The 27,976-nt window shown below is 40.8% G+C and overlaps 1 protein-coding gene across 4 annotated transcripts in view; it reads left to right on the top strand.

The window, feature by feature from the left end:
* The window catches only part of sh3gl2a (SH3 domain containing GRB2 like 2a, endophilin A1), a 38,269-nt gene that overhangs the window by 3,646 nt on the left and 6,647 nt on the right, over window positions 1-27,976 (top strand). For all 4 annotated transcript variants that reach the window (XM_026171267.1, XM_026171268.1, XM_026171270.1 and 1 more), the window contains exons 2-8: window positions 25,541-25,609; window positions 26,062-26,134; window positions 26,437-26,580; window positions 26,933-27,066; window positions 27,163-27,321; window positions 27,630-27,733; window positions 27,857-27,972. In XM_026171267.1, coding sequence (XP_026027052.1) covers window positions 25,541-25,609; window positions 26,062-26,134; window positions 26,437-26,580; window positions 26,933-27,066; window positions 27,163-27,321; window positions 27,630-27,733; window positions 27,857-27,972 — 799 coding nt within the window. The remainder of the gene's footprint in view (window positions 1-25,540; window positions 25,610-26,061; window positions 26,135-26,436; window positions 26,581-26,932; window positions 27,067-27,162; window positions 27,322-27,629; window positions 27,734-27,856; window positions 27,973-27,976) is intronic.

Genomic DNA, 27,976 nt, shown 5'->3' on the forward strand with positions numbered 1-27,976 from the left:
GTGGAGGAGGAAGATGCATTTCTTTATTGTAGACACTGCTGAGAAAAACGGCTCATGAAAGGCAGAATACCCTGAAGTTAACTGCGACTTCAGTGCGAAGTACACACACGCAAACTCAGTTTCACCTTTTCACATGCATCACAGAGTAATTTATTTCACACAAGCATAATCACACTTTTCTCTGACAGAATACATCTCTCTCCCTCGCTCAAGGACATCGATGCTCTGTGTGCTGCATTAATAATGGGGGCCATTTTAAAAAGAAGTGAAGCACGGGGGCATGAAGGGTAAAACCCAGCAGGGTCCCTAGGAATAGCTTTTTTTAAAAACTTTCTTCATTTAATCTGCAATCCATTAGTCATTCTCACTATGTGATGTAACTCAGCACATGCTATAATAGGTTATAATACCTCGAAAGTGTTTGTATTTCATTTAAACCTGCTATAACGACAGCACAGTGTATTCTTCCCCTTTTGTGTTTAAGCTCACAAGCAGCGTTTCCAACCATCTTATTTTTAAAGGTGATGATCTCTGGCTTAATACGTCACAAGTCAACTCCACCTCGGAGTCAAATGAGTCACGCTTAGAGCAGATTCTACTCTCACGATGCCACCGTCGCTTTCAGGTGAGCACATTTTTATCTCGGTCCTGCAAGCAGGAAGACGAAAATCTGTTCATCAAATAGAAGCTGCAAGAGAGAGGAGGGAGGGAGGATGAGCAGGAAAGCTTGAGAACGTGTGGCAGAACCAGTGAGAGATGAAAAAATAAAGCGAGTCTTTGGGGGGTTTCACTCTTGCAGGCTTTTCAGATAAAATGGTTTCTTTGCTTCTCGTCAGTGTCAGAAAGAAGCTGACGAGTTTCCAAGTTTGGCTCCCTCCGTATGAGTCACGCATCTAAAACATAGTGAGTCTAAAGAGGTTTAATCCAGTTTGTTTCATGCCATGTTGGAATATTTAGCTTCTTGTTGCATAAAATGTATTCTGAAAATGACTGAAATTACGCATGTGTGTAGAGCTCGCTCCTGTCTGCATTACATGTGCATCTCAACCGTACCTCACACACTGCAGAGACCGTTATCTCGATCCAGACTCGTGGCTGTTCTGCATATGCACTACCCACGTTTTCAGCCTGTTCTTGGGTAATGATCAACACAATGTTGCAATACAGTTTATTAACTATAGTATAGCACACATCAATGTGAGTAAAAATGTGCGCATTGACATGATAACAGTATAATTTGGAATCAACCTGCACTACTTTTTAAATCTATGCACTGGTATATTTGGGTAATAACGCCACCTTTTATGTGAGGATGCAGTTGAGGAACAGAAATACAAGCAGCCTTGATCTGTTTGCAAATGAAATTGTCTGTGAAGATAGTTTAGCTACATGTCGATGAGTGATTGTTGGATTCTATGGCTGTCTGCGAGCCGTTACGAGTTGTAAAATCAAGAGGCAGTTATTAGATTTGAACGTCGTATATTTCTTGCAGTGGGTAATGGGAGTCGTGATCCTTTATTTAGCAGTTAGGCCTGGTTCTACTGGAGATTTCCCAGCGTGTGTGCTGAATGCTAATATAACAGCTACACACGTGCCACTCTGATTTATGCTTCTTGAAAAACTGGGCGGTTCATTGTAGTTTGTGGGTGAAAGGCAAATTCTTTAGCATGTAACACTGTGTGTGTATATCTTTCCAGTATCATCTCTTGGTTCTGGAAAAGTATGCAGTGACAAAATGTGAACGCCCGTGGACGGACACCCATGCGAGCCTGGGGATAGCAGCAGGGTCTGTGGATGTGATTGACGCCTGCAGGGCTTTAGGGCAGCAGATTGCAAGTGGGTGACTCATTCAGCCTGGATCCTCGCTATAGGCCTACTGCAGTGCAGCGTAAAACAGATCCAGCTGGGAGATAACAGATGGGGCGGGAGGAACAACAAGAGTGAAGCAAGGATAAGAGATAAGAAAAGCAATGAAGAGGAGGATAGCAAGCATCCTTGTGCTGATAGGGAGTGGCACAGAGGCAGAGGGAGAATTCAGCCAAGAGATGCTGAAGGCTGCAGCAGAAGGACAAACTCTCCGAAGTCAAGAGAGAGTGTGGAGGACAGAAAAGCTCTGCAGGGATTTACTCACATGCAGGCTGTAGGGAAAAAATGCAGCTCAATGCTGAATTTTGACAATTGACAGGATCCTTTTTTTACTTCTAAATTCTGGGTGAGGCTGCAGCTTACATTTTCTCAGTTATTTGATGGATTATTTCTATTAATTGGCCAAAATATTTTTTTCTAAATATCAGAAATTTCACACAGTGTAAAACAGAGATGGCATGGGAAACAGCCTGTTCTTGCTTTTGAAAGGGTTAGAAAAACAGCACCACTTTGATGGCAGAGCTTAAATTGTAGTCAAATGGTGCCTCTCATGCTGTAATCACATATAAGTCACATGCAGCACACTTCTAAAGTGGGCCGGACCAGTAAAACTTCCCCTTCTTTCAGTGAAAAGATGTTTAACCACACATTTAATCCACGAGAAGATATCTTAATATAAGAACTGCAAATCCAACATTGCTGTTTTTCTCAGTTTTTCCACACGATAAAGAGACACTGCTCCAGTTAATGAAAGAAATCTTTAACCTAAGGAATAAAGGTGTCGTTCATTGCCTAGACTGGACTGTAATTATACAATTAAAAGTTTCTGTAAAAAATTTTTGACCCATTGTTTAAAAACATCCTATAGTCAGGAGTGAAAAACAGGAACTTTGACACTGCTCTAGGCTCTGTATGATGTCATTGAGAGCATAAATCCTCAACATGCTCTCACACAGCTCTGGCTGTGAGCCCAGAAGTCCCTCTCACTTGACAGGTTCAACCTGAAAACCATCTGTTTGCGAAGAGCAGCCAATCATAAGACACTGTGAGGAGGAGGGAGGGGAGGGGCTTAACATGAGATGATGAGATCAATAAGAGCTGTAATTGAACTGAATCATTCCAGGCTAATAGAGTCCAAAATAGCAAGATTGAGCTGCAGTACCATGTTGCATAAAATATCCCATTTAAGGTTATAGAACAAACCCAAGGTGGCACTTATGGGAATCTTTACTGTTAATAAATACTTGATTTCTGGTCTGTGACAGAAAAGACATGCAGGAGACTACAAACAGGTGCTGTACTCTTCCCACCTTCCTGCTTCGTGTCATATGTGGCACGCTTCTTCCTGCACGTACATCATGAGGTGAAATGTCCTCCAAAGGCCTGGAAGCTCTCTCTTTAAGTCAACACAGTGAATCCAGGTTTGGCCGGCAGTGGATCAGCAATGCAGTAAAAGCAGTGCTGCACTGGATCCAGTCCAGCAGCAGTACCTGCATTAATATCCCTCTCATCTTTTTATCTCCTTTATTTCTCCCCTTCATTGGTGCTTCTAATTATCTGCACTTGCTTGTCATTTTCCTCCCAGCTAAATATCAAACTTTTCTGCAGTGCCCTTCTACCTTTTGTGTAAAGTTCCAAGATATATAATGTTTGATTTTTGTCTTCAAACTGGAAGATTTTTCACTGGTTCTAACACAGTTTTGCCGTATATTGCACAGCACACGTGCAAACTCTTGTTTTCTTATTAGGCGTGCTTCAGAAAGAAATTTAGACCTTCACATAGATATATCAAAGTAACCGTGACAGGTTTTCGTCCAGTGTGAAAGTCAAACGCCACCTCCATCACCACACCTCAAACAAATCATTAATTTCCCTGACACTGCATTAATCCTAAAGATAGTATTACGACAAGTTTTTATTGACCTTTGAGCGTGTGACCAGCTTTCTCCAGAGCTGCTGCCACACATTTCAGGGAAAGGGTGTCTCCAAAAACAACACAGTAACAGATCTGACACGCTGTATATCTAACTAAATCCTGTATGTTTACTTAAATTATTTAATCGGGTTTAAGCCGCTGAAAACCACCAGCAGCAGCCCACGGAGAGCTTGTGGACTGAGCACTGGCCTTTGGAGTTGCCATTGTTCTGACGTCAGGTTTTTGTTCTGTGGGTTAAAGACAGTCACGACCTGCAGCGTTCCCCATATTCCCTATTATTAGCTCGTCCAGTGACTGGGTGCTGTCGGCACATTGGACATTTTAAATATGCAGAGCAAACGTGAATGAACATTGTTTAGCCAGCTAGATATCTGTCAGAGAAGAAGGTGTGCGGAGTGAAAACATTGGTGCCCGGTGTTCTGCTATTTCAGTCATTCTTATTTTGACAGCAGCAGTCGCTAGAGGTTCCTTTTTTCTTTTTTCTTTCTTCCTGCAGTTTCTTTACCGTCCGTGGTTTCTCCTTTCACTCCTTCCTCATCCTCTTTCTCTCGCTCAGCATCAGTATTCAGGCCATGGTGGATGTTTTATTCATATTATGTATTCCTGGCATCAGCCACTGCAAGAGACACTAGCTTAGACTTGGGGCCGGTAAAAAGGAACTCTCAGTACCTGTTACTAAGAATTAGGAGAAGGTTATCCTCACCACACTTAATTAATAAGAAAAATGAGCATTTTCCCATTTTAAATATGTTTTTATAAGATTTTCCTGTGTGAGGATTGTGAAGCAAAGTGTTTTATTCTTGCAGACAGAGATAGGACTGACGTCTACTTCAGGAGCATTCAGGTCACATCATTATTACCTGAAGATTTCCCTGTAAACCTGCTTATCCCACTGATTGTTGAGCTGCCTACATGCTTGGACATGTTGAAGAGGCACTGCAACATAATTTAGGGACACGTATGCTTTTATTGTGCATTCACTTGGAATTAGAGGTCATGTTTAAGTCACATAAAAGCACCTTGTTTTAGATTTAAGCAGAAAAAAAGGTGTTAATTATACTTTTACAGCATTACTGAGAACACATCTGACAGGCAGTGATAGTTCGTAGCCAAGTACTCCACTTATATTAAATTATTAGATCCATTTCCAGTTTTTATTCCTACTTTTTCATTTATTTATTTTCATTTTATTTATCTTTATTTTATATTATTTTATATTTTCCGATAGGCTGAACAGCGTTACAGATTAAAGCTGTTACCCCCGATCTGTCAGGCGCAGTGGCCCGTGGAAATGGAATGAACTCAAGTGCAGATTCAAACCCGGAGGCCAGGGGTGAAGTGTAACGAAACAAGATTTTATTTTACAATGTTCAAAAGCTAACAGAAAGTGCAGACTAGAATCAATGAACATAAACTAGATGTCTGAGGCGAGAGAAAATACTGTGATAATAACTAGATGGCAGGGATATGGAGTGCAGGTACTGGGCAGGGGAAACTGTGGCGGGCCAGGGCAAAACTTGCAGGTGAGGGTTGCGTGGAGAGGGGAGGCAGGAGAGGTCCAGGTGGGTGCTGCATGCAATGCAGGGAGGCAGGCAGGAAAGAGTGGCAGCTCCGACACGGAGAGTGATTTCCGGCGGCAGCAAACTGGTATCCAGGAGAGCTTGGTAGGTGGGGTTCCGAGGCTGACGAGAAAAACAGAGATACGATTAATACGTATGATGAGTCACCAATGAATTGACGTGAGGCCGAGAACTGACTAAAGTTGGCAGATAATCTGGCGACGACCAGTTGAGTGCGCCGGTCATAAATACTGCTGGTATGATTGCCATCAGGTGAGGAACAACAAAGACTCCACCCAGTGGGGAGGAGCTGATGCTGTGGAAAACCACCCAGACCACGACACGATCACTGTGACCACTTCCTCTGGGGCATCAACTAAGCAGCGAGCAGTTCTTCTAAACAGATTTTTCTCTATTCAGATGTTTCATTATGTCAAATATTTAATAAAGAAAGAAAAATTACAAAAAATATCAGATAATACAGTTATTGTTGCACAAATTTGTTTTTCATGTGTAATATTGGTAAAGGAATTTTCTGTGGTTGATTTTTATTTTTCAGTTGTTGTATTTCTGTTTGAATGAAGAAGCTCTTCTTGTCCATTATACCGGATGGGTTTCATTCCCTGACTGCAGATGGTGTGTGTGTGTGTGTGTGTGTGTGTGTGTGTGTGTGTGTGTGTGTGTGTGTGTGAAAGCAATTGAAAAATAAAGAAAATCTAGGAAAAGTGGGTTATTTTGTGAAGAGAGAGCAGGAAGAGATGAGAGGAGGAAGTAATGGAGTTAAATGGAGAGAAGTGGAGGATGCTGGGAACAGAGCTGATGAGGAGGCAGCGCTTTGTGTCCCCAGTTTAATGCCTAATTTGGCTCATGAAGGGGCAGTAATGAGGATCGGGAACAGAACACGCTTTATTGTACTTACATGTCTGATAAAGCAGCTCTCCGGGTGTTTTGAGAGGGGGGTATGTCAGGACGTGACAAGGTGGGGTCCTTCTGTTTTTTATTTGTTTGTTTCTTTAAAACAACACCAACAACCTCAGCATCCCCCACCCCCTCCCCCAAACAGAAAATGCATGTTTCCATCCTAGACGTGGACACACAAAAAACACTCACTTTCCTCGTGCCCAGACAACAGCCTCGCACCAGCTGTGGGGGTAAGACCGAATGGCTTGTCAGGGATTATGCTCAGATTAATCGGAGCACAGTGACTTTGCATCATATTTGAGCTGTGTGCGAGCCAAAATCAGGGCGCTGCACGGTAATCTGCGAAACGTGCAGCATGTGCCGGACAAGACCGCAAAATAGACCATGTGACAGAGGTTCACGACTCTGCCATCAGGCTGTTTTGGGGGTTTATTTTTTGTGGATTCATTTAGCAATTTAAGTGCTGATGCCCTACATGATTAACAACCTTTTTTTTTAATTTATCAAGCTATATGTTAAGATTATTACAAATGATGTGAGAATAGAGATAAAACATCTGTTTTACTATAATCCTATTATAAATATGGCCTCAAAATGTTCATTTTATTAGTAATAAATCATTCTAATTAAACATTCACTATAATGTCCTATAATTGCCTTCATGTTATTCTTTGCTGTGCGGTGGGGTAATTATTTATTTGGCTCAATGCGCTGTATAAACAATCCTCTTCATCACCTTCCAGATTTATAAAAATGTGCCACAGGCTTGGCGGTAAATTGTTATTTTTCTGATGCTCAGACTCAATATGGCAAACACCACCCACAGACAAAGCTGTAGATGAGGCACCTTGAATTAAAAGCCAATATAAGATGGCTTTTTAATCAGAAAGAGGCTGTAGACTTGTGTATCTCTGCAGTCATGAAACAAGGTGTTTGCCGAAGACATTTAAATAAATTATTACAGGATGATGATCATGTGCATTTTGCAGGAAGCGAGTCAAGAAGGTATGGCAGTTCTAGAAGAATCGTAATGTGGGAAACACTTCAGTTTTAATCAATCCTAAGTGCATTTAATAGTTTACAACACAATATGATGTAGTACTGAACATTCAGCCTCCCACCAGGTGACCAGTGCAATCGCCTTGTGACCTGATGTCGTCACCCAGAAGTTGAAGGTGCAAGTACTTTCAGTCAGTCACCAAATGCAAAAAAAAGTAGCAAAATTAAGTTGCACCTTTTTTTTTTTTTTTTAGGTATCTTTTGCTGCAGTGGAACACAAATAGAAAAATTAGCCTCAACACTCAAAACCTCAAAGGATGTGCAGTTCTGAGCATCACCTCATAAATTATTGATTTAACCTGCTGAGTTTGCATGAGCACAAACAGGAACTGCAGACCACCTCCTGCCTTTTAAGCTTGAACAAAAACTAAACCTTCAAAATTGTTCTGAAAGGCTGCAGTTTTACTGAAGCGAGCTTAATAAACTGGCGACTGAGTGCGTAATGACCTTCAACGAGGAGTTTTTAGCATGTCATTGCATGCTGTTTATGTCAGTATCCATTTTTAAATCTTTGAATTTACGTGCCTGCAGCATCCTTCCTGTTTATTTTCTCAATGCTGATTTTAATCAGCTGTCACTAACAAAACAGTCTCAAATTCCCACTTGGCAGAAATCTGAAATAAAAATAACTAATTATGTTAAAATAGGACGACGACCAGAAAATTATTCTATACTTATCCTTTCATCTTGAGATGTTTTTATATGTTTTGCTATATTTTATGGTCGTCAGAATTCAGTTGCTTTTACATAAATGTGAAGGTGAAGCAGAAGTCCTCGTTGTTCTGGGTTTCATTGCATTTCTGTTTTTCTCTTCTCTCCTGTCATGACCTCCTTTTTGGGCAGGAAATCTAATCAAACCAGACCAGCCTTGAAAGGCAGACAGTCAATATCAAATATACAAAACGCCGGACTGGCGAGGCTTTTCAATTTCCTCAGCTTTTATTAGGTACGGATTGATGACATCGTGTAATTTGTGAGTTATTTCTGCAGTGAGATTGAAAATTTGTGTCTCGGAGAAGGAATCGGGTTTGTTTGTTTCTTTATTTATTTGTTTATTTTGAGGGTTTTTTGGATATTGGCATAAATGCATCACTGCTTGTTTTTACCCAACGCTGCTCCTAAATCATGGTTTAGCTTGATGGTAGCCTCATCAGCAATGTTAATCAACTGGGTTTAAAACAAAACAAAACAACAACATCATATTGGAGTCATGAAAGAAGAAGAAGAAGCAGAAGTAGAAAAAACATGGCAGGAAGTTCTTTTCATTAATAGCGTTTTTCAGTGGACACTGTCACAGCACACACACTCAGACACACTTGTTTCCACCTATTTGTTCTCCTGCTTTTCTTATCATCGTCATCACCTCTGTAACATGTCCTCACCTGTCACACTGTCACACACAGAGCTCTGCTTGATTCTGTTGCAGCTTTCTGTTATGCTGCATTACAATGCAATGCATTCAGATGGTAATTATTGTAGATTTTTAACAGAACTCAAACTCTGTGTATAGTTCATCTATAGTGCTGCCAGGAAGTATTTTCTTTTATATTAATCAGAAAATACAGAAGTCCCAAACACCATGTAGCTACAGCAATCTATGGCATCACTTCCTTTTGTCTTATGTAAACAGATAAGACCTGGAGTCATATCATCGAGCTAATTAATTATACTGACACACTATTAAAATTGAAGAGTAATGATAATACACTCTGTGACACCACAAGGCCGATTAATAAGCCAATATTTCTGCTTTTTTCTTTTTCCTGCAATATTTCATCTTTACTTAAAAAGTGGCAATGTCTCCGGTGTTGTGTGATATCATCGTTTATTCATAATCATTAATCACTCTGTGTTTCAGACTTGATGATCTTTTAATTACTTGTTTATTCCAACCAGCAGCCAAAACCCTGAACATGCTTTATTCTCTTTATCATCACATACATGAATCCTTATATTTGAGAGGCTGTGATTGTGTGAAACCTTTGATATTTTTTTTAAATAAATATCCGCCTTTTATCAAAGCTGTTCTCTCGAGATTGTCTGCTTAATTGATTAATCCTTACAGAAACGGTACAAACAGTACTGTTGTTTTGCACTGAGCCTCATTGTTAATGGTCATGTTTTCTGTGGGAGGACTGCTCTCTGTCAGTGACTGATAGCGTGGAGGGCAGTGAGGAGTTTTGCTTAGTTTTTAAATGAAGAATAAAGATCCAGGCCATTGAGTGCATGACTGCGTATATATGTGTGAGGCTGATTTTTGGTACAAGGTCAAACATTTTCTCAGCAGACGAGCCAGATTCATCGTTCCTGACGCGGAACTGTTTCCTCTGAGACGAACGATAACACACACACAACACAAAGAAATCAGAAGACACACAAAATGGCTGCTGTGTCTCTTTCACTGGTTTTAACAACTCCGACCGCCAAAATCTACAAGTCAGCTGGATCACATGTTCTCATAGGGAATGATGGGTTCTTAATATACCTGGATGACACTACTCACCAGCCACTTTATTAGGCACACCTTCCTTGTACCACTTTGAACCCCTTTTGCCTCAACTGCCTTAATAATTAATGACACAGATTCAAGAAGGTGCTGGAAACACTCCTGCTCTTAGCTCTGACAGGAGTGCCACCCGGTGTGGTCTTCTGCTTGCTTGACATTTTGTTCCTTCAGAGATATTCTAAATAACGTGGTTATTTGAGTTTGTGTTGCTGGATATTTTCTTTTTGTCAGACCATTCTCTGCAAACACTGGAGATGGTTGTTCAGGGAAGTGTCAGTACAGATGAGCAGTTTCTGAAATACTCAGACCAGCCCGTCTGACACCAACAACCACGGCAGATTCAGAGTCACTTGCTGCAGTGTGATTGGTGAGTAGATATTTGCATTAACAAGCAGGTGTATCTAACAAAGTGGCCTGTGAGTGTCTAATATTCTGTTTCATATTCCGACACTTGCTATCTTCTCGGATGTTATGTTATGTTATTCAAACTGACATCACAACTTTAGCAGCAGTCGTAGTTACTATAGTTCATACATGGCACTGATAAGTCTAGTTGTTGAGACGACTTCTTCTTCTTTGTGTTTAGTAAACTGACAGTCAAGCGGAACTTTATACTCACAAGCAGGATAATTGATGTGGTCACAGAAGTGTGGATTACAGATGCGTGCCCACGCACACGGCACACTGCACACAGCACACAGCAGGTTGCAACTGAGCGCTTTAATAACGATCATTAATACGGATATTCAGCGTCCACTTCCTAGACAGCACCATCATTACACCCACACAGATATAACTCGCAGCACTGCTGTGTAAACAGAAAAATTATATCACTGTGAATCTATTGCACACACAGAAGGTGCCTTTCTGTTTGCTTATGTTTTAGAAAAAGTCAAGTCCTCAAAGCTCTGTCATTATCTCTACCGACAGACAAGCGAACGTGAAATGGAAATTGCGGTCTGGCAATCAAGTACAGCAAAACAGAACACTGACATGCTGCGATGTGCCATTAAACTTGTATTTGCATATTATGCAGGGCGTGTGTTTAAATAAAGGGTGAGTCACTCTATCTGAAGATGTAAAATATTTTTTTAGGGTCATGTTCCTCAGTGTCTGTTGGTGATAAATAAAAAGGAATGCCTCTACAATCTTACCTGTTTGCTGATTAAGGCCCCAGTTACACAGGCTTAGAGACCACTCAGTGACACCCCCACCCCACTGGCAACCGCTGGTTGCTAGGGAACAGTGTGTAATTCCTGACCATTTGGCAAGTGGTTGCTGGGGGTTGCTAGAGGTATCTTGGTGAAACTGGTTGCAAAGAGGTATATAGTGTCACATCAAAAACCTTCTTGGAATTGCTTTGGTCACTAGCAGATTGCCACAGTCTTGTCTGCAAACACTCGCCAACTACTCGCTGAGCAGTAGTGACAGAGACCGCCTGCCCTCAAAATAAAGCTAGCTCCTTTCGAAATGTGTTAGCTGCAGCAAATGGGTACGACCTTTACTTTGAAGGAGGACATTCTTAGTTTACTGTTTGTGTTGCACGTTTTACTAGCATTCAGCTAGCAGTTAACACATTTGTAGATAGTATGACATCTCCCATACAATCTGTTAGCGACCAAAGCAATCACAAGGAGGTTTTTTTGTGCCACAGCCTCAGTTTTATCCTAGCAACTGCAAGCAATCTTGAGGAACCATTCATATATTAAGCATGCTAATGGTTTGTTTTCTAAATAACAAGCTAATGACATATTAAAACAGACCTTTAAGGATGCTCCAAAAGCCATAAACCACAACCCCAGTGAAGAGCCCCCTCAGTAATCTTCTCCTATACGTCTTTGCTAAATCGATTGCTCTTTGCTTTTTTGTTGTTGTTGTGAAACCAACTTGGCCATCTCAGCCGCCACAGAAGCCTTTGTGTCGACTAGATTACCTTAATACTGAATGATAAGGACAGAAAAAGGGTCCATTTACGCTCATTCAGAATTATTCTGTAAGACATGCTGTTCAGCTATATAGTTAGTCAAAAGGTGTTTATTGTTGTTCAGTAAAAACTGCCCATCAAACACAATGAGTGATTTAAAAACAGGATAATTGTAAATGTTTTCTTATAAAGAAGCTAATCGACCATCTGACAAGCACTTTAGTAGAACTGACCTCTCAAAACACTCTTCCTGCAAGAAATCTTTAAACATTAACAGGCTGAATGAATCAAGTGAAACAAATGGACAATTGAATGATTCAGTTTAATCATTGATTGATTGATTGATTGATTGATTGATTGATTGATTGATTGGTTGGTAATTTTATTTCAACATGTGAACAATATACAAGTACATTTAGAAAAGAAATAAGAGAGAAAAAAAATACTATACAAATTACATACAAAAAAACATTCTGATTAATTTACATGTTGAAAGGGAGTGGGAAGAAGTATACACTTATTTAATCCCACCCCTGTCCCATAAATTATCAGTGAATATTTAGTCAGCTTCCTTACTGATATAATTTGTAATAAAAATAGTGAACAGATTTCTGATATACTATATACTATAATATCACATCATGAATTTTTTGTTTGTTTGTTTTTAAATAGAGACATTCACTTAATTTAAATATTTTCCTTTTCTTTATAGATCGAGAAGATCATATTTTTATAACTCTTTTTGAACAGTTTTATGTTTGGACATTGCTTTAATTCCATATTCAGTTTGTTCCATAGTTTCACTCCTTGAACAGAAACACAAAAGCCTTTTCTTGTAGTACGTACCTTCATTGTTTTGAAGTTACAAAAACCCCTTAAATTATAACTTCCTTCTTTCAAAAAAAACATACTCTGAATATTACCTGGCAGTTCTTTATTTTTTGCTTTGAATAGAATTTGTGCTGTTTGGAATTTCACTAGATCAGCAATTTTCAATATTTCAGACTGCAAAAATAGTGAGTTTGTATGTTCCCTATAACCTGCATTGTGGATGATTCGAATTGCTTTCTTTTGAAGAGTAAAAAGTGAATGTAATGTGGTTTTATAGTTATTGCCCCAGACCTCTGCACAATAGCTTAAGTATGGTGAAACCAGTGAACAGTAGAGAATATGAAGTGATGTTCTGTCGAATACCTGTTTTGCCTTGTTTAGTACTGCAATGCTTTGTGATACTTTGGAATGGATATATCTTACGTGAGCTCTCCAGTTAAGTTTTTCATCTATTATTACCCCCAGAAATTTATTTTCACTGACTCTTTCAATATCAACACCATTTATTTGAATCTTTGCATTTGTATTTAAACTACTATTTCCAAATAACATCAGTTTAGATTTATTCAAATTTAATGATAATTTGTTTTTATCAAGCCAGAACTTCACTTTACTTATTTCATTAGTCATATCCTCCAATAAATTCTGCAGATCATCACCAGAGCAAAAAATGTTTGTATCGTCAGCAAAGAGAACCATTTTTAATACTTTGGACACTTTACAGATGTCGTTAATGTACAAGTTGAAGAATTTTGGACCCAAACCTGACCCTTGGGGTACACCACAAGCAATGTCCATACATAAGGAGCAACCACCATTTATTTTCACAAACTGCTTTCTGTCACTTAAATAACTCCGGACCCAATCTAAAACTACCCCTCTGACACCATAACGTTCCAGTTTTCTTATTAATATATCATGATCTATAGTGTCAAATGCCTTTGTCAAGTCTATGAATAACCCAGCCACATATTGCTTTTTGTCTATGGAATTTGTGATGTATTCTATTGAATCTAATTGAGCTTATCTATCAGTTGAGGTTCTCAGTCGTCAGCGTTTGAAATAACGACAGATGCACTTTTTCTTTTTGGTTCATGAAGACGTTTCAGCTTTCATCCAGGAGGTTTCGTCACTTCTAAAAGCCAATGGACCCCAGTGGGATTGTCCAGTTTGGGGGGGTCCTGAGAGTTGTTGATCCACCCTGAAATCATGTGAGTAAAGGTGGGTTGAGAGAGGAGTGAAGGAGGGCCTACAGCACCAATTATCAGCCATCTGTATCTCAGCCTTGAGAGCTCCTCCCAGGCATTTCAACCCTCACACACACCTTGACTCATGTAACCTTATAACGCATATGATGGCAGGCAATGTTTCTCAGAGGAGTCACAACTTCGCCTCAGGAATGACATATGCCTTAATTCACACCTTGCCTCATGATTACAGCTGGGCTTTCAAGACCCCCTCCAAGGGGACAACTCCACCAGAGGTGGGGACTCTTGGATGAGAGATGAAACGTCTTAACCAACTAGAACGAACAGAAGTCCTGTTTCCTTTATTTTGGGGTCTGTTGTGCCAACTAACACTGGCAAATTGACACGTAAACGAGAATGATCAGCTTGCAGAACTGAGGGAACCTATATAGATGACAGCTGGAAGGAGCGTGTTTGGAGGCGTGGTCCTGCTCCTGAAATTCTGATACATAATCTCCAATTAAATATGTAAAAGTGCAGTGGGCAGTTTTCAGGGCCCTTTCTGTACATTTAGTAAATATTTTTCTTTTAGGTTTAAACAGTGAGTGACTGACAAAAAGACTTCATTAAACAGGTGAAATTAACAACTGAGTCAAAAGTGCACTGAGTGGATGGAAGAGGAACATGGTGAGTTTTTCACACGTTCATCTGCATCCAAGGCAGACCTACTGAGAATTTCATACTTTATGACCGAATCAGTCATATTTTTAACAGATGAAGGATTACTCTCCTGCATCACTGGGCCTGCCTTGCCTGAAATATGCTCATCAGCATAACTGCCGTAATTTGCAAAAATAAAACGGCACATTTTTAATATAATAGCCCGAGAATAACTCGTTACTATAAATAACTTTCAGTATGACAAATTTTGTCGCGTGTGCAGTTGCTCATCCTCCGCCGTTGTCATGTCGTCATCATCACGAGTCCCACTGCTTGCAAACTCTGGCACGTTTTCACCACACAGACACACAGAGCCAGCTGGTTCTCACCCACCATCACTACCCCCCACCGCCACCCATCCCTCTTCTCTTTCCTCCCTCTCTTCCCCCAGTTACTGAGCAATACATGGAAGGATGTGTGCACAGCTATCTCCCCAGCTACAGACTCATCCCTGCTGTTACATAAGTGCCACGCAGAGGCTTACAAATCAGATTATAATAGCCATGGGCCACACTCTTAGAAAGGATGGAGGTTAGTGAAGCAACATGGCGGACCTATGGACTGCTGCTGGCAGTTTTGGAGAGAGATATGGCTGGCACCCTGTCGTGTCTGGGTGTTAGTCTACACTTGGTGTCTTACAGCTATTAAAAAAGGCCTCATGAGCCCTGCTTTTGTGTCCCGGTAGGTTGAGTGAGATTGTAGTCATCATTAGAACCAACAGTATTGCTGAATTTTGTCCCCACTAATACCTCACAAGGTCCTTGATGTTTAGCAGGATTACTATCATCCTAAAACGGCTGTGTCTGGAACAGCTAGCCCACCCACACGTCGTTTCTGAGTACTGCGATTTAAGAATAACGGAGGGATTTTCCTTGATTCCACGACAGCACAGGTCTACTAAATTGGGCGACATTACGCACTCACAGCTTCCTGGTGTTATGTCCTTAGAGATCCTGGTCAGCTGAGGTCAAAGTTTAGCAGCGTACTGCAGATTTCAGTTAAGGTGAATTCAGACAAATTGGTGAGTCAGAGCCCAAACTCGGAGCGTGGTGTTGCACGAGTTGCAAGACGATGAGAACATTGAGGCCTTGAGGGTATTTAGAGGTGAGAGAAAAAGCAGAACACGAGAGAGAAAAGGACATGAGAGAAAAAAAGAAAAACCTCCTGGGCATTTTTATGTAGTTTTTTAAAAACATTTTTCTTTTTAATATTTTGTGAAGATTTGACAATTCACTGTCGTATTCTCAGCTGACCTGAACATAGCCTTACCTCAGTGCTGTTTTTCACAACATAAAAGGAGGTAACGGACGAGGGAAAAAAGGTGATAAATGTACCAATTTAACCTTTGTACACACAAAATAAGAGTCGTGTGATGACTGTGTTGTTTTTACTCTGTAAAAATGTCTCCCACTATGGTGGGAAAAGGACAGCTCGGCGGCAGGTAACTGGATCAGGAGGGGAGGGATGTTTTAATTCTGACAGGAAGTGTATTGTCCAGCAGCAGGGGCTGTCCTGCTAATGGCTTCACTAATCACTCTTGTCATTTTTAATCTCCCTCTTCCACCCTGGGTGTATTTAAAGCAGGGGCCTCCGTGTGCCCAGCCTGGATTAGAATAGTGAGCAGGAAAGGAGGGGGGGAGGCATGGGAGGCAGCGGGGAGGAGAGTGGCATCAGCAGCACGCTCCTTGTGTGCCTCACATTATGTGCCATGTGACTAATGCTAATGCTAACAGCACTGTTTTAATACTGAATATACAAGTATGAAGAGGACAGGAGGATGGATGCACTTGGATTTACATTCATTTAGTCTAACAAGCAGGTACAAATGTAGATCTGCATCATAGACAAAGAGAACCTATAGGTCATTTAAATCAAATCTAAATTTATATCTTTTTATATTAAACCATGATCTCTGCAAGGCTTGTGGGATGTCAGCATTAAAAACCTCCGTCTATCCCATGGGTTTCTGTGTAATCGTATCCATACATGAAATCATTTGAAAAAAACAAACCTTTTTTGTAACAAAATATCGATTTCTGCTGTCCCTGTATCGATACATTATTAGCAAACAAAATATCACGATACTACACAGTATCGATTTTTTCCCCCACCCCTATTACATGCAGTCATATAGCTGTGTAAGCCATGTTAAATCTATTTATTGGTTTGTTTAATTTAGACCTGATATCAGGTAACATTCATTCGTGCCTCAGCGGCGCTTTCGGTTCAGTGGCACTTTGTAAATATTAGCATGCTGACAAACATAACTGAAATATGAAACATAGCATCAGTAACAGTGAATTTAGCTCTGTAGGTTTTTTTATAAAAGCAGAATTAAAATACCTTTAAAACATAAATGAAGCAAAATAAGTCTTAATAGGATTGTCCTTGCCCATAAAGTGCTTTGAATTGTGATGTTGTTTTTCAGGACTTCCATAAGATCTCTTCAGTTTTGCTTTGGTGGTGGTGGTAGTGGTGGTGGTGTTTGGGGGGGTCTTTACTTTACTAATATAAAACTTTGTATTTAGCATGCAGACAACAAAAAAAAGCCATGTTTATTTCCACCCACTCTTTCTATTTATAGCATTTACAGTGAAAGGTAGAAGATAAAATAAATATAAAAGACTACTGACTTGTTTTTAAATGTCTTCTGTATTAAACTGCACTTTTCTTAATGGTAATATTTTTGATATAATAAGCTGAACCACCTCAGAAGCAGATTTCCAAACTGTGAATCATAAAAACACAAATGCATGTGTAGAAATATGAAAATAACAGCCTGACTGTTTGCGCCGGTGCAGCTATGATGATATAGAGTTGATCACAGTGTGCTCTGCAGTTAGCGAAGTAATCTAATCCTGGACTTCCTTTTAAAAGCAACAGCAGACACTTTCTGTGTCAGCGTCAGCTCAGTTTCATTGCAGCCTTTTAAGAGTATTAACTGAGCCTGTCCTACACAGGTGTGAAAGCCTGCTCTTTAAAGTCTCCTGTTGTATTTGCCTACTGGGTTTTTAGTAATCCCTGTGGGCAGGTCTCTTAATCAAAAAGCAAGCAGTGATGGCCTGCTGGTGAATCATTGTTGGCAAATAAATATATAAATGTGAGATTCAGCACCTGGTAAAGGTTTTATTCTGGCAACGGTGTTGAATAAATCCTTTTAAAGTCAGGAGAAAGGCGCTGTGGTTCTTGCTGCAAGCTTGACTGCAGGATCAATACAACTCTCATATCCTTCACTAAAAGCCAAGCTGAAGCCACCGGCCAGGTAGCCAAGCCCAGCGAGAGCCTGTGTGGGAGAAACACTTGTGCTTGTTTAGCTGAAAAGATAGAAAACATACATCCTACTAGCACTCGTCTTACAAGTCAGAGTTTGCATAAAGTAATGTGATATAATTTGTCATTAAAAGTAGCTGCTTTCCAGATTGTGTTACAGTAGAGGACGTTAACCTGCCAGGAGAGAAGGCGGACGGTGCTAGCACTGCTAAAATTGGTGACATACTGGGTATCTGCTACACCCCAACCTTCTTCCATACTGGAGGAGCCGATGATACCTGCAACAGGGGAATATCAGCACATTTGTATAGTTATTTCTAAAACTAGTGTTTTGAAACGGATGCAAGACATTTTTATTTTTTACTAGTTTACTGTTTTTTGGGTGGGGGGGTTGCTGTCATCACAGCAACATGGCAGTGCAGCCATTGGCATTGTTGCCCAATAGCGCAAACATGTGAATCTCCGGGTTTTGTTTTGACATTTCTCTGTGGAGCTGGCATGTCCTTTCCTCCAGCTACTCTGGCTTCCTCCCACAGTCCAGACGTGCAAGTTAGGTTAATTAAGGATTTTAAAGTTGGCAAACTCCTGGCAACCACCGATCGCTGGCAAGACCTCCTTGTGACTGAATATAACAAACGCTCACCAGCTAATCCTCGCGCTGTAGTGGAAAGAGTGCGACGTAAAGTAGAAATAGAACGTTCACCTTATAAGAAAAACTGCATCTTTGCTGCAAGCAAAACATTTCAAAATGGCCTCTGTGAGTAAGGCCTAAATTGGCCTTACTCACAGAGTAAGTTAGATAAAGTGCGTGCGGGCATAGAATAACGTGGGAAACAGAGAATGTTTATAATCAGAATACCAGTTTGTTCCATTCAGTTGCCGTATTTCACAGCTCACTGAGCTTATCTACCAATTTCTTCAGTACATGCTTTCCTCTGGTGGCAAATGCTCTGCAGTATAGGCTACTGCAATACATTCAATGCAAAATCTCCATAATAACAAATCTCATAAGCTACCACTTGCAAATACCACAGAATAGTGACCCCGGGCACCTTATAACAGCTGCAGGAGAAAACCTAAGATATAAGATAGCAACTGAAGAACCAATATGTTACTTATTACTTATTACTTGTTACTTATTTGTTTATTTATTTGGTAGTGTCCCCACAAGAAAGAAAAGGCATAAATAATTGTGAGTGTTAGTGCATTGCATGGCTAATGTGGCTAACATAATCATTAGCTTGATTGTAGATCAAAGCAGCCGATCAGAGGAGCTGCCTCTTATGATCTGTAAGCTAACAGCGGTTTTTCCATGATGAATCCATTCTCATCTCTGGAAATACTCTAGTTAGGTGAAAGGTGACACATGGGTAGAGTGTGCAGGTGGAAAGACATATGATCACTCGCTGTGACTGCTAGAAGGCCGTTAGTTTGAACTTTAGAAGCTGGGAGGGTAAAGTCCACTTTACGCCCAATCAAACTGGCATTTGTATCCTCACATATAGCTCTGTCTGGTAATGTCTTAAAAAGTTCAGGGGGTGGTGCATCTGTGAAATTGGTTCCTGAAAAGGGCAGAAACTCACTTGGATTTGAGCCTAAAGGAACTGAAACAATCGGTTTGAAACACAGACGTTGTAGAATGTAAGATTTTGAGCTGAAGCTTTTAAGATTTCATATTTCAGTGACTGGAATAAATTCCGTTTAAACCTGAGCAGGGTTTTAAATATGTTTTTACTGCTGATGTGAAGTGAAGTCATTGCCCCTGTCTGTCTAGAAAATCCTCCTCATCTGACAATATCACTCGTATCCCTGCCTTTTCTTTTAAAATCTGTACCTTCAATTTAAATTACACCTTAACTGACAGGGCAGGTTAGCTTGTGCAAAAAGACTTGTCACAATCTTAGCTGCGGATCTTATTCGCCTTGCACCGCACTTCAAAAAGAAAGTAATTTGGTAAAAATGATGATTAGCATGAACATAATTTAAAACACATAAATGCAAAAGCAAAAGAAAGAGCATGAGACGGTGGGTCCCGATGATTGGATTTACTTAATTACTTTTCATCAGAGTAAAATCTAGAACCTGAGAACTGAATCGATCTTATGAGTAAGGTGACCCGTTACATCATCATGCTCGGTTTTACTTTATTAAATCCTGTTATTTCCGCCAAAGTCTCTAAGAACGTAGACGCACTGTTAAAACATCCATATGGGAGCGTGTCAGGACATGCTGTCTGACCGTAGCGGTGACGTAACGGATCTTGAGACAGGGGAAGAAGAGCCTTTGGCAAGACCTCTGGGCTACTTTTCTCTCCCTATTTAGCATATTTAATCTAGTCTGATTTGCATTGTGTGGATGGCAGCCAGAGGAGAAAGAAATGGAGGGGGAGCATCTTTTTTTCTGGTTGGAGTCGGTGTTTTTTATTTTACCTCTTGTTCTGTGTGGTCTGCTGCTTTTGTGATGTCACTCCACCAATTTTAAATAATCCAACTATTATGGAGCGGATAACATTTTGTACAGACAGACAGTCCCTAGAAGATTAATCCTAGTAACTTTGATCCGTTGATCTTTGCTCTACACCACCATGAGAAAGAAATTTTCTGTTCAAAGTGAAAGGTCGTAAGGTTCAAATGACCTTTGGAGCATCATCAGGTCATAATTTTAATCTCTCAAAAAGAAATTATTGGAGTGATTACTGCAAGGTTGTGTCAGTTCTGCCCTGAAAAACCAAAACAGGCTTTTTACTGCTTGTTAGCGAATTTATGTAGCATATTCATGCTAGCATAGTAATTATAATTTTGTTAATGTGTTGAGACTGTGCCAGACACGACTGGACAGTCTTCATAAATTTTACCTCCTTTCCATTTGTTTGATCATTCTGATGTTTATTTTACTGCTTAACCATACTGCCATTTTTTAAGTAACAGGAAGAAATTTATTGATAATTGTGGTAGATCTATTTCTTTGTTTTTACCATCACCTGTTAAAAATACGTAGGGCCTTAGTCATAAAGGCCCGGAGACCAATCATGGGGGGGAAATGAGTATTCCTCAGCTGGGTGCGAGTGGTTCCTGGAGGTTGCTGGCTAAAGCTCCTGGTCAGTGCCCCTGTTAACCACCAGTTGCTAAGGAGAAGTGTTTATTCTGTGACCAGTTGGTGAGTGGTTACTGGCAGCTGCTAGTGTGAAGTTGACTGGATACAGTGCTGCCCAGAAAAACCTCCTTATGATTGCTTTGGTCACTAGCAGGTTGCCACAGTCTCCAGTAGTTGGCATGGAAAAAAGACTCACAGAAAGTTGTTTATTACTGCTGCAACCAGCGCATTTCTAAAAGTACAACATTTATTTTTTAATTAAACTCCCCCCGTTTCCAGATTGTGTCACACTTTATCAAGTTTCACTGCAGTTCGGAGAGTAAAAAGCGAGTCGGCATCTTCCATGCAAACTACTGGCAAGTGTAGAAATTTGCTGGAAACCAAAGCAAACACAAGGAGGTTTCTGGTGCGGCAGCCTCTTTGCAATCTCACCAACTGATTAGGTAATACCCATTTTTCCCTAGCAACCAGGCACGCTAGGGGGTCACCAATAGGTCTCTAGGTCTAATCACAAGGTCTTTGGGTCTCATCTTGTATCTTGAAGTTGAATGAGTGTATATATGAGCAGGATCTCAGGTCATGTTTTAAAACATGTTTATGGTCCTATGTGAAGCTTAATCACGTGCTATGTAGACAGTAAACGCAGACTGAGAAATGACTTTTCATTGAAGCTGGAGGCGGCTTGTGTCTCATATTGTTGAAAAAGAAACATTGTTTGCATATTAATAGATTCTTTTCAATCAGGGTCAAGGCAAAAATTATCACACAGTACAGTATATTTATTTATTTATTTAAATTTGAAGTAGTCTATAGAATAAGGCTCTGCAGTGTGGTAAAACAAAAAAAAACCTGGCAAAAGGTATGCAGTGGAAACTGTATCTGTGCTTTGCTTCTCCATCTGTTGGGACCACAAAGCAGCCTCGTGTCCGTGTGCTTGCGTAAATCAGCACTGCGTCTCTCTGACGTCACAGGTTGCGTGTCACCTACTACGACACTACTGTTATTACCCAGCAGCCAACCGTGCATTTTACAGTTCTGTGAATGGGTCACGTCACACTGCCACCACTGCTGGTCAGTTCCCCTTGGTGTCTCCTTTCCCTGCAGTGGGGGTGGAAGAGAAGAGTAGGAGGGCTGAGAGACAGTGATGGGTGGAGGAAAAGCGTAGGGTTGGTTGTTGGATGAGTGACTGATTGGAGGGATAAAAAGAAAGTGACATCGCCGTTTACCCCGGGGAGGTTTTAGATTGTCGGTTTCCTGACCATTAGGTGAGGTCGTTGGCATGCGACACATTTACTTAATGTGTAGTAAGTCACTGGGAGTAGCTGGATCAATCTTCACTCCCTGTCTCGTGACTGGCTGTGACTTTCTATATATAGTCTCTAACATGAGGGAAAGCTTGCGCACATCTTCCCTCCATCAATGCACTTAAGTGCCGTCTCCTCGTCTTGCAGCCATCAAAGCACAATAGTGACTGACTTTGCTCTCCACTTTCAAAGTGTCTGGGGGGGATTCATCGTACACTGACAGCAGCCAATGCTGTGCTGGGCAGCAGCAAGCACAGCAACGCTGCTCCACTTACTCAAAACAGCCACCAAGAGCTCATTCTTATTCCGTCAGTTTCTCATGCAGATCCCCAGACGCTGCTTCACTTTGTTGTTATTCATCCATTTCTGTTGGCTCTTACTTTCTAGCCTCCCTTAATCTTTAAGTCAAATAAGTCAATAGTTATTGGATACATGCAGGTTCATAGGGAGAAAATTACATAGGGCTGAAATTACATCTAGTTTGCCCCACCCAAAGTCACAAGGCTTGTTCTGTCCTGATGGGCAAATAGTGTTTAAATTCTCACGTAATTTTACAGGTGATGATCTGGTTAAAGGGATTTTTAAAGGACACTGCACATTTCTTTCTTTAACACCAACACAAATGACAGTTTTCATGTTGAATTGATGGGAACAAATTGAAGTGAATGAATTATATAGGTTTTATATTTAATGTGACAAGGCTCTTCTACATTGCAAGTCATTCCTTGTAGTTGTGTACATTATTAAGCTTTATGGGTCACATCCGCATCCAGAAAAGCAGTTGTGTAAGAGAGCATGTATACTTTGCTGTATAGTGTAAAGCTGTTTATTATATTCACTGTCTTTACTTGTGTATGAATCCTGAGTGTTAAACAGAATACTGCTTTCTGCTTAATCTCCCACAATTTGCAGTGTTTTGCTACAGTTCATAATAACACCCTCCGCATTGTAGTGAAAAATCGAGCGTCAGTTCTGTAGACAGCAGGTGAGAAACGCGAAAGAGACATTTCAGCCTGTAAATGCAAGATTATGGAAAACCCAGCAAAACTTTCCTCGCTCATGCCAAACCTGGGGCGGATGGGAAGAGTAATAATCATCTAATTCTCTCTGTGGTGAAAGAATAATGGGCAAAATCCTGTAGAGGCACCAAACCTGTGACTGGACCATTATGCACAGCTGTTATTCTGTGCTAATTATTTTTGAGCTGACACACCAACTAGATCTTGATTAAAAATGAAAAAGAAAACTCTTTGATTTTGTCCCAATCTTTGTCAGTTTTATCAGCTGAGACACGTCAGCATGTGCTCAGAGTCAAGCACATGTAGATGTGGGCTCGTATTTTTTTAAATAATTCTACATAAAACACGGCCTGTCTTTGTTTTCCTTTTGTAATCGGTCAGCTCGCTGCATTCGTGCGTCTGGGAACGCGCAGCAATCACATGCACTTGCCTATATATAACACCCCAGGTGTAAAGTAGTTCAGGATGTAATTAGCCGGCCTGTTTGATCGGCAGCAGTGCCACTACAGCTGTGACTCATGAGCGAATGCACGAACCACATATAAATTACTCCAGCTTCTTTTTTTCCCCACATTTGAAAAACACACTCATCCATTTTATTGGATTGTTTTGTTCCTGATCCCTTTCAGTCTTTGATCCTGAGGTCTGGCAGGAGAAAGAATTTGTTGCGTGATTAAGAACAGGAAGTTACACACACCTGATAAGCCAGGCATGGGCAGGTACCTGTCACCAGCTGAAGGAGAATTTCATGCTGAAGGAAAATTAATGACAGGAAATGTATCTGGCTGCTGGATTTCATATGTGTCTGTGTGTGTATGTAGCTGTCAGAATATTGAGCTCTTTCACTAGTGAGATCATAAAAGACTTTGCTACGATGACTCATAAAGCACCAATCTTCAGAAAGTCTTACACTGCATAAACTGCTGCCACAGGCTTAGCCTTATAAACCTGCCGGCTCTGTCTGTCACAGATCATCCCTCTGCATCACTCCCCACCACCAGCAGGGAAAAACACGTCTCACTTTTGCTCGCATAATAAGAGATAATTCAGCTCCTCGCAGTCCACATCACTAAAGATGTGATCAGCACAGGATACGCAAGCGTGGTGGGGTACAGCGTTATTCCCGCTCAAGGAAAGATTTCATCGACTGACCTTAGCTTTCATGATTTCTTCAGTCACGCATCATGACATTCCCTGAAAGCATTTTTCCTCCCTCAGTCCATCCTCTGAGGGCTGTGTCTGGCCTCGTTGTGTCAGACTGCTGCCCCCTCAAGGCGCCCGGACGCATCACAGATCGGTCCCGATGGTGGCAGAGCTGGAAATGTTAGAGCGAGGGGACGGGAGTTATTTCTGTATTTATAGCTCGTGCCATGTCTGAGGCTATAAATGCAAACGCTTGCAGCTTGTTGGGCACCCGTACTTATTTTATCTCTATCAGCAGACATAATGAGACATGATGGTGAATTTCGTCAACACTAAACCTGAACTTTAAAAGCAGGAGCTAACCAGAAGCCTTTTTATTCTAATCAGACTTGAAGGCTTTTACATGCTCTAAACTATCCACGGGTATGAGTTTACCTGGGGGACTCCGATATAACCCAAAAGATGTTTTCCCTCAAATTTAGCTAATTTGCTTCTTCTTTTTTTTCATGAAGAACACTTTGCGTCTTGAAATATCAGGAATAAATGCATTGTATCTTGCTGCAAGTTATATTGCTGTTTGGCAGCAGTCTCTGGAATACCAGATTCATTTCACTGATGATCACTGAGACTGATATTGCACTCATCGTTGACACCCTGTTTTATGTCTTCAGGGTGACAACTTGTGTTTAGATTTCGTGTCATTTCCACCTGAGGAGGGTCAGAGGGCTGGATCTGTTTAGCATGGGCTAGCAAAGAAATCAAAATGTTTGAAGAGCTTATATCCACATACAGGATGCTCCAGCTGCTGAGAGTGGCAGAACGAAGTCATCTACTGAAACAGATGCAGAACAAGATGAAAAAGGGACGACCGTGTCACCCACTGCGGACAAATTTTCCTCTTTTGTCATTGTCTCATATTAGCAATAAGAGTGCAATCTCAATTATTAATCAGAGTCAAAATAAAAACAAAATAAAATGATGAATCTTCATTTTAAGCTTGCACTTATGAGAAACCTTTTATTATCTGTGCCTGTACTTTGCTCAGGGCTTTTTTCATATTGTTCAGATTCAGTTATTTAACGTCATCACTGAGAATCACAGAAATTTCTTCGACCTCTTGCACTTGCAGCATTTCACCTTTTCATGATTTGCCGGCCTGATAATTCTTTTTTTTTTTTTTTTTTGGTTTGTTTATTTTGCAGAGAGTGAGCGAGAAGGTCGGAGGAGCAGAAGGAACAAAGCTTGATGATGACTTCACTGAAATGGAAAAGGCACGACTGCACTCACACGTTCACATTATCACCTTGTTGTTCAATAATTTCCAGAAATTATTGCACTTATTATCAAAACTTTGTTGGACTAACATGGACCATTTAAAGAGAACGTTGGTCAAGAATCCACTGATTTCGTTTTCGTACGCTGACGTTACTGTAAAAACTCTAAAGTTGTGGAGACATGTTTCACACATATTTGCACCAACGCTGAATTTAAACTAAAAAGCTGCAAGAGAAGTGTGCTTGAAAAGGTCTAATACCTTTGGGATGTTGCACCCACTTTACAGCTCCATGTTACACCTATGAGCAGAGCATGGATGTGTGTTAGTACTTGTTTGCGATGTGAGCTATCTGATATCCTCGTGTAATAATGTTGTTGCAGCTTGTCATTTCTTACCTGTAATTTCTTTCTTTGCCTTGTGTATCTCCTTCCACGTTGTGGTGTGCAGAGGGTGGACACCACAGCTCGAGCGGTGATGGACATCATCACAAAGACCACTGAGTATCTGCAGCCTAACCCAGGTAACATGATGGTTATCCCACAAACTTCAGGATTGGTTTTTGGTGTTGCTGGCTGACCTTTACCTGTGTTACCACTTTTCCAGTGTTATTTCATTCACTAATGGTTAATCCAAAATGCTTATTAGCCTTAATTTCTTCTTGTATTTTGCAACATTAATCTGCAAATTAAACTTCCTGTAAACAATAAACTCATTTTAGCCATTTTAATTACATTTTAGGCTTGTGGATCATGACTGCAGATTTAATTCCTTCAAACGTGAATCCCAGAAGCATTGGATTTCATTAGTTTTCTGTCTCTTTAGCCACAAGAGCAAAGATGAGCATGATGAACTCCATGTCACGCATCCGAGGCCAAGAGAAGGGGCCGGGCTATACCCAGACTGAGGTCATCCTGGGGGAGGCCATGCAGAAGTTTGGCAGGGAGCTCGGAGAGGAGTCAAACTTTGGTGAGCTGCAGCACATTAAAAGCTGGTCACAGAAAGTCTGACAAACACTTTTCTTACAGACTCTGCAAGAACAAAGCAGAACGATTTTATTCCTTCAAGTACGCAGGAAAGAAATATCATGAAAAATGTATGAGTCTGTTTTCCAGCCAAGATCCACAGCAGAGTGCCTTTTTCATGACTGAACATTAAGATGTTTTTCAAAGAGAAGCACCTGTTTTGAAAATCTGCTGTAGGCTCTAACGAGAGAGTTACACTTAAAATCCCCACATTTTTCTGCATCATACACTGAAATCAAAACACGTGTTCACATGTTATGTGGCGACTAAATACAAAATGTGTGTTGTTTTTGTAGGTCTTGCGCTGATTGATGTTGGAGAAGCCATGCGTGAGCTTGGAGAGGTTAAGGATGCTCTGGACATGGAGGTGAAGCAGAACTTTGTGGATCCTCTGCAGAACCTTCACGACAAAGATCTCAGGGAGATCCAGGTACTCTGACACTGCGGCATGGTGGGGGTGGGGGACTAATGAAAATCATCTCTGGGTCGGGAATTCATATCACCTGTCTGGTTTTTCTCGTTTCAGCACCACCTGAAGAAACTGGAAGGTCGACGTCTAGACTTTGATTATAAAAAGAAACGTCAGGGCAAATTGACGGATGACGAACTCAAACAAGCGCTTGAGAAATTCGATGATTCCAAGGAGGTCGCTGAGCAGAGCATGTTCCACCTGTTGGAGAGTGATGTAAGCACTATGCACTTCCCCAAATTCATCAGCACACATGACATATGTGAACCTCTGAACATGTCTGAGAGTGAATCCCGGTTAGATTTTAGATTTTACCTGGTGGGCTTCACATTAAGTCCTCAATCGTTTTGGCCTAAAGAAAAAATATAAAAAGATTCCTGAAAGATGAGTTTTACAGTCAAAAATACAAAATAAGTTCATTGGATTTGTATGAAACTTTGGTGATAAAGGTTTAAAGTAGAAACACATCAGCCTGTTGTATGGATGTGTAGCAGATCTTGTGCTTCTTCTCTGTGCATCAACAGATTGAACAGGTGAGCCAGCTGGCTGCATTGGTTCACGCTCAGGTGGAGTATCACACCCGAGCTGCCGAGATCCTCACACAGCTGACCAGTAAGATCGATGAACGGTCAGTACTGACATTTCACTTTCCCGCTGGGTCTTCTCATGATTTACATGTTTGAAGTGTTATTTAGTGATGCAGCAAAGCCAGAGAAACAGAATCTCTGAGGGATTATTTGGCTTTTTCTAGGATAAAGGATACTTCCACCAAACCAAGGAAAGAGTTCGTCCCAAAACCGCGCACATCTATGGACTTCTCCATCAATTTGAGCCAAAATGGAGGTGTCCACAGTGCTCGCTCTCCAGGTGA

This window comes from Astatotilapia calliptera, chromosome 6 (genome assembly GCF_900246225.1).
Source record: "Astatotilapia calliptera chromosome 6, fAstCal1.2, whole genome shotgun sequence".
Classification (NCBI taxonomy): Eukaryota; Metazoa; Chordata; class Actinopteri; order Cichliformes; family Cichlidae; genus Astatotilapia; species Astatotilapia calliptera.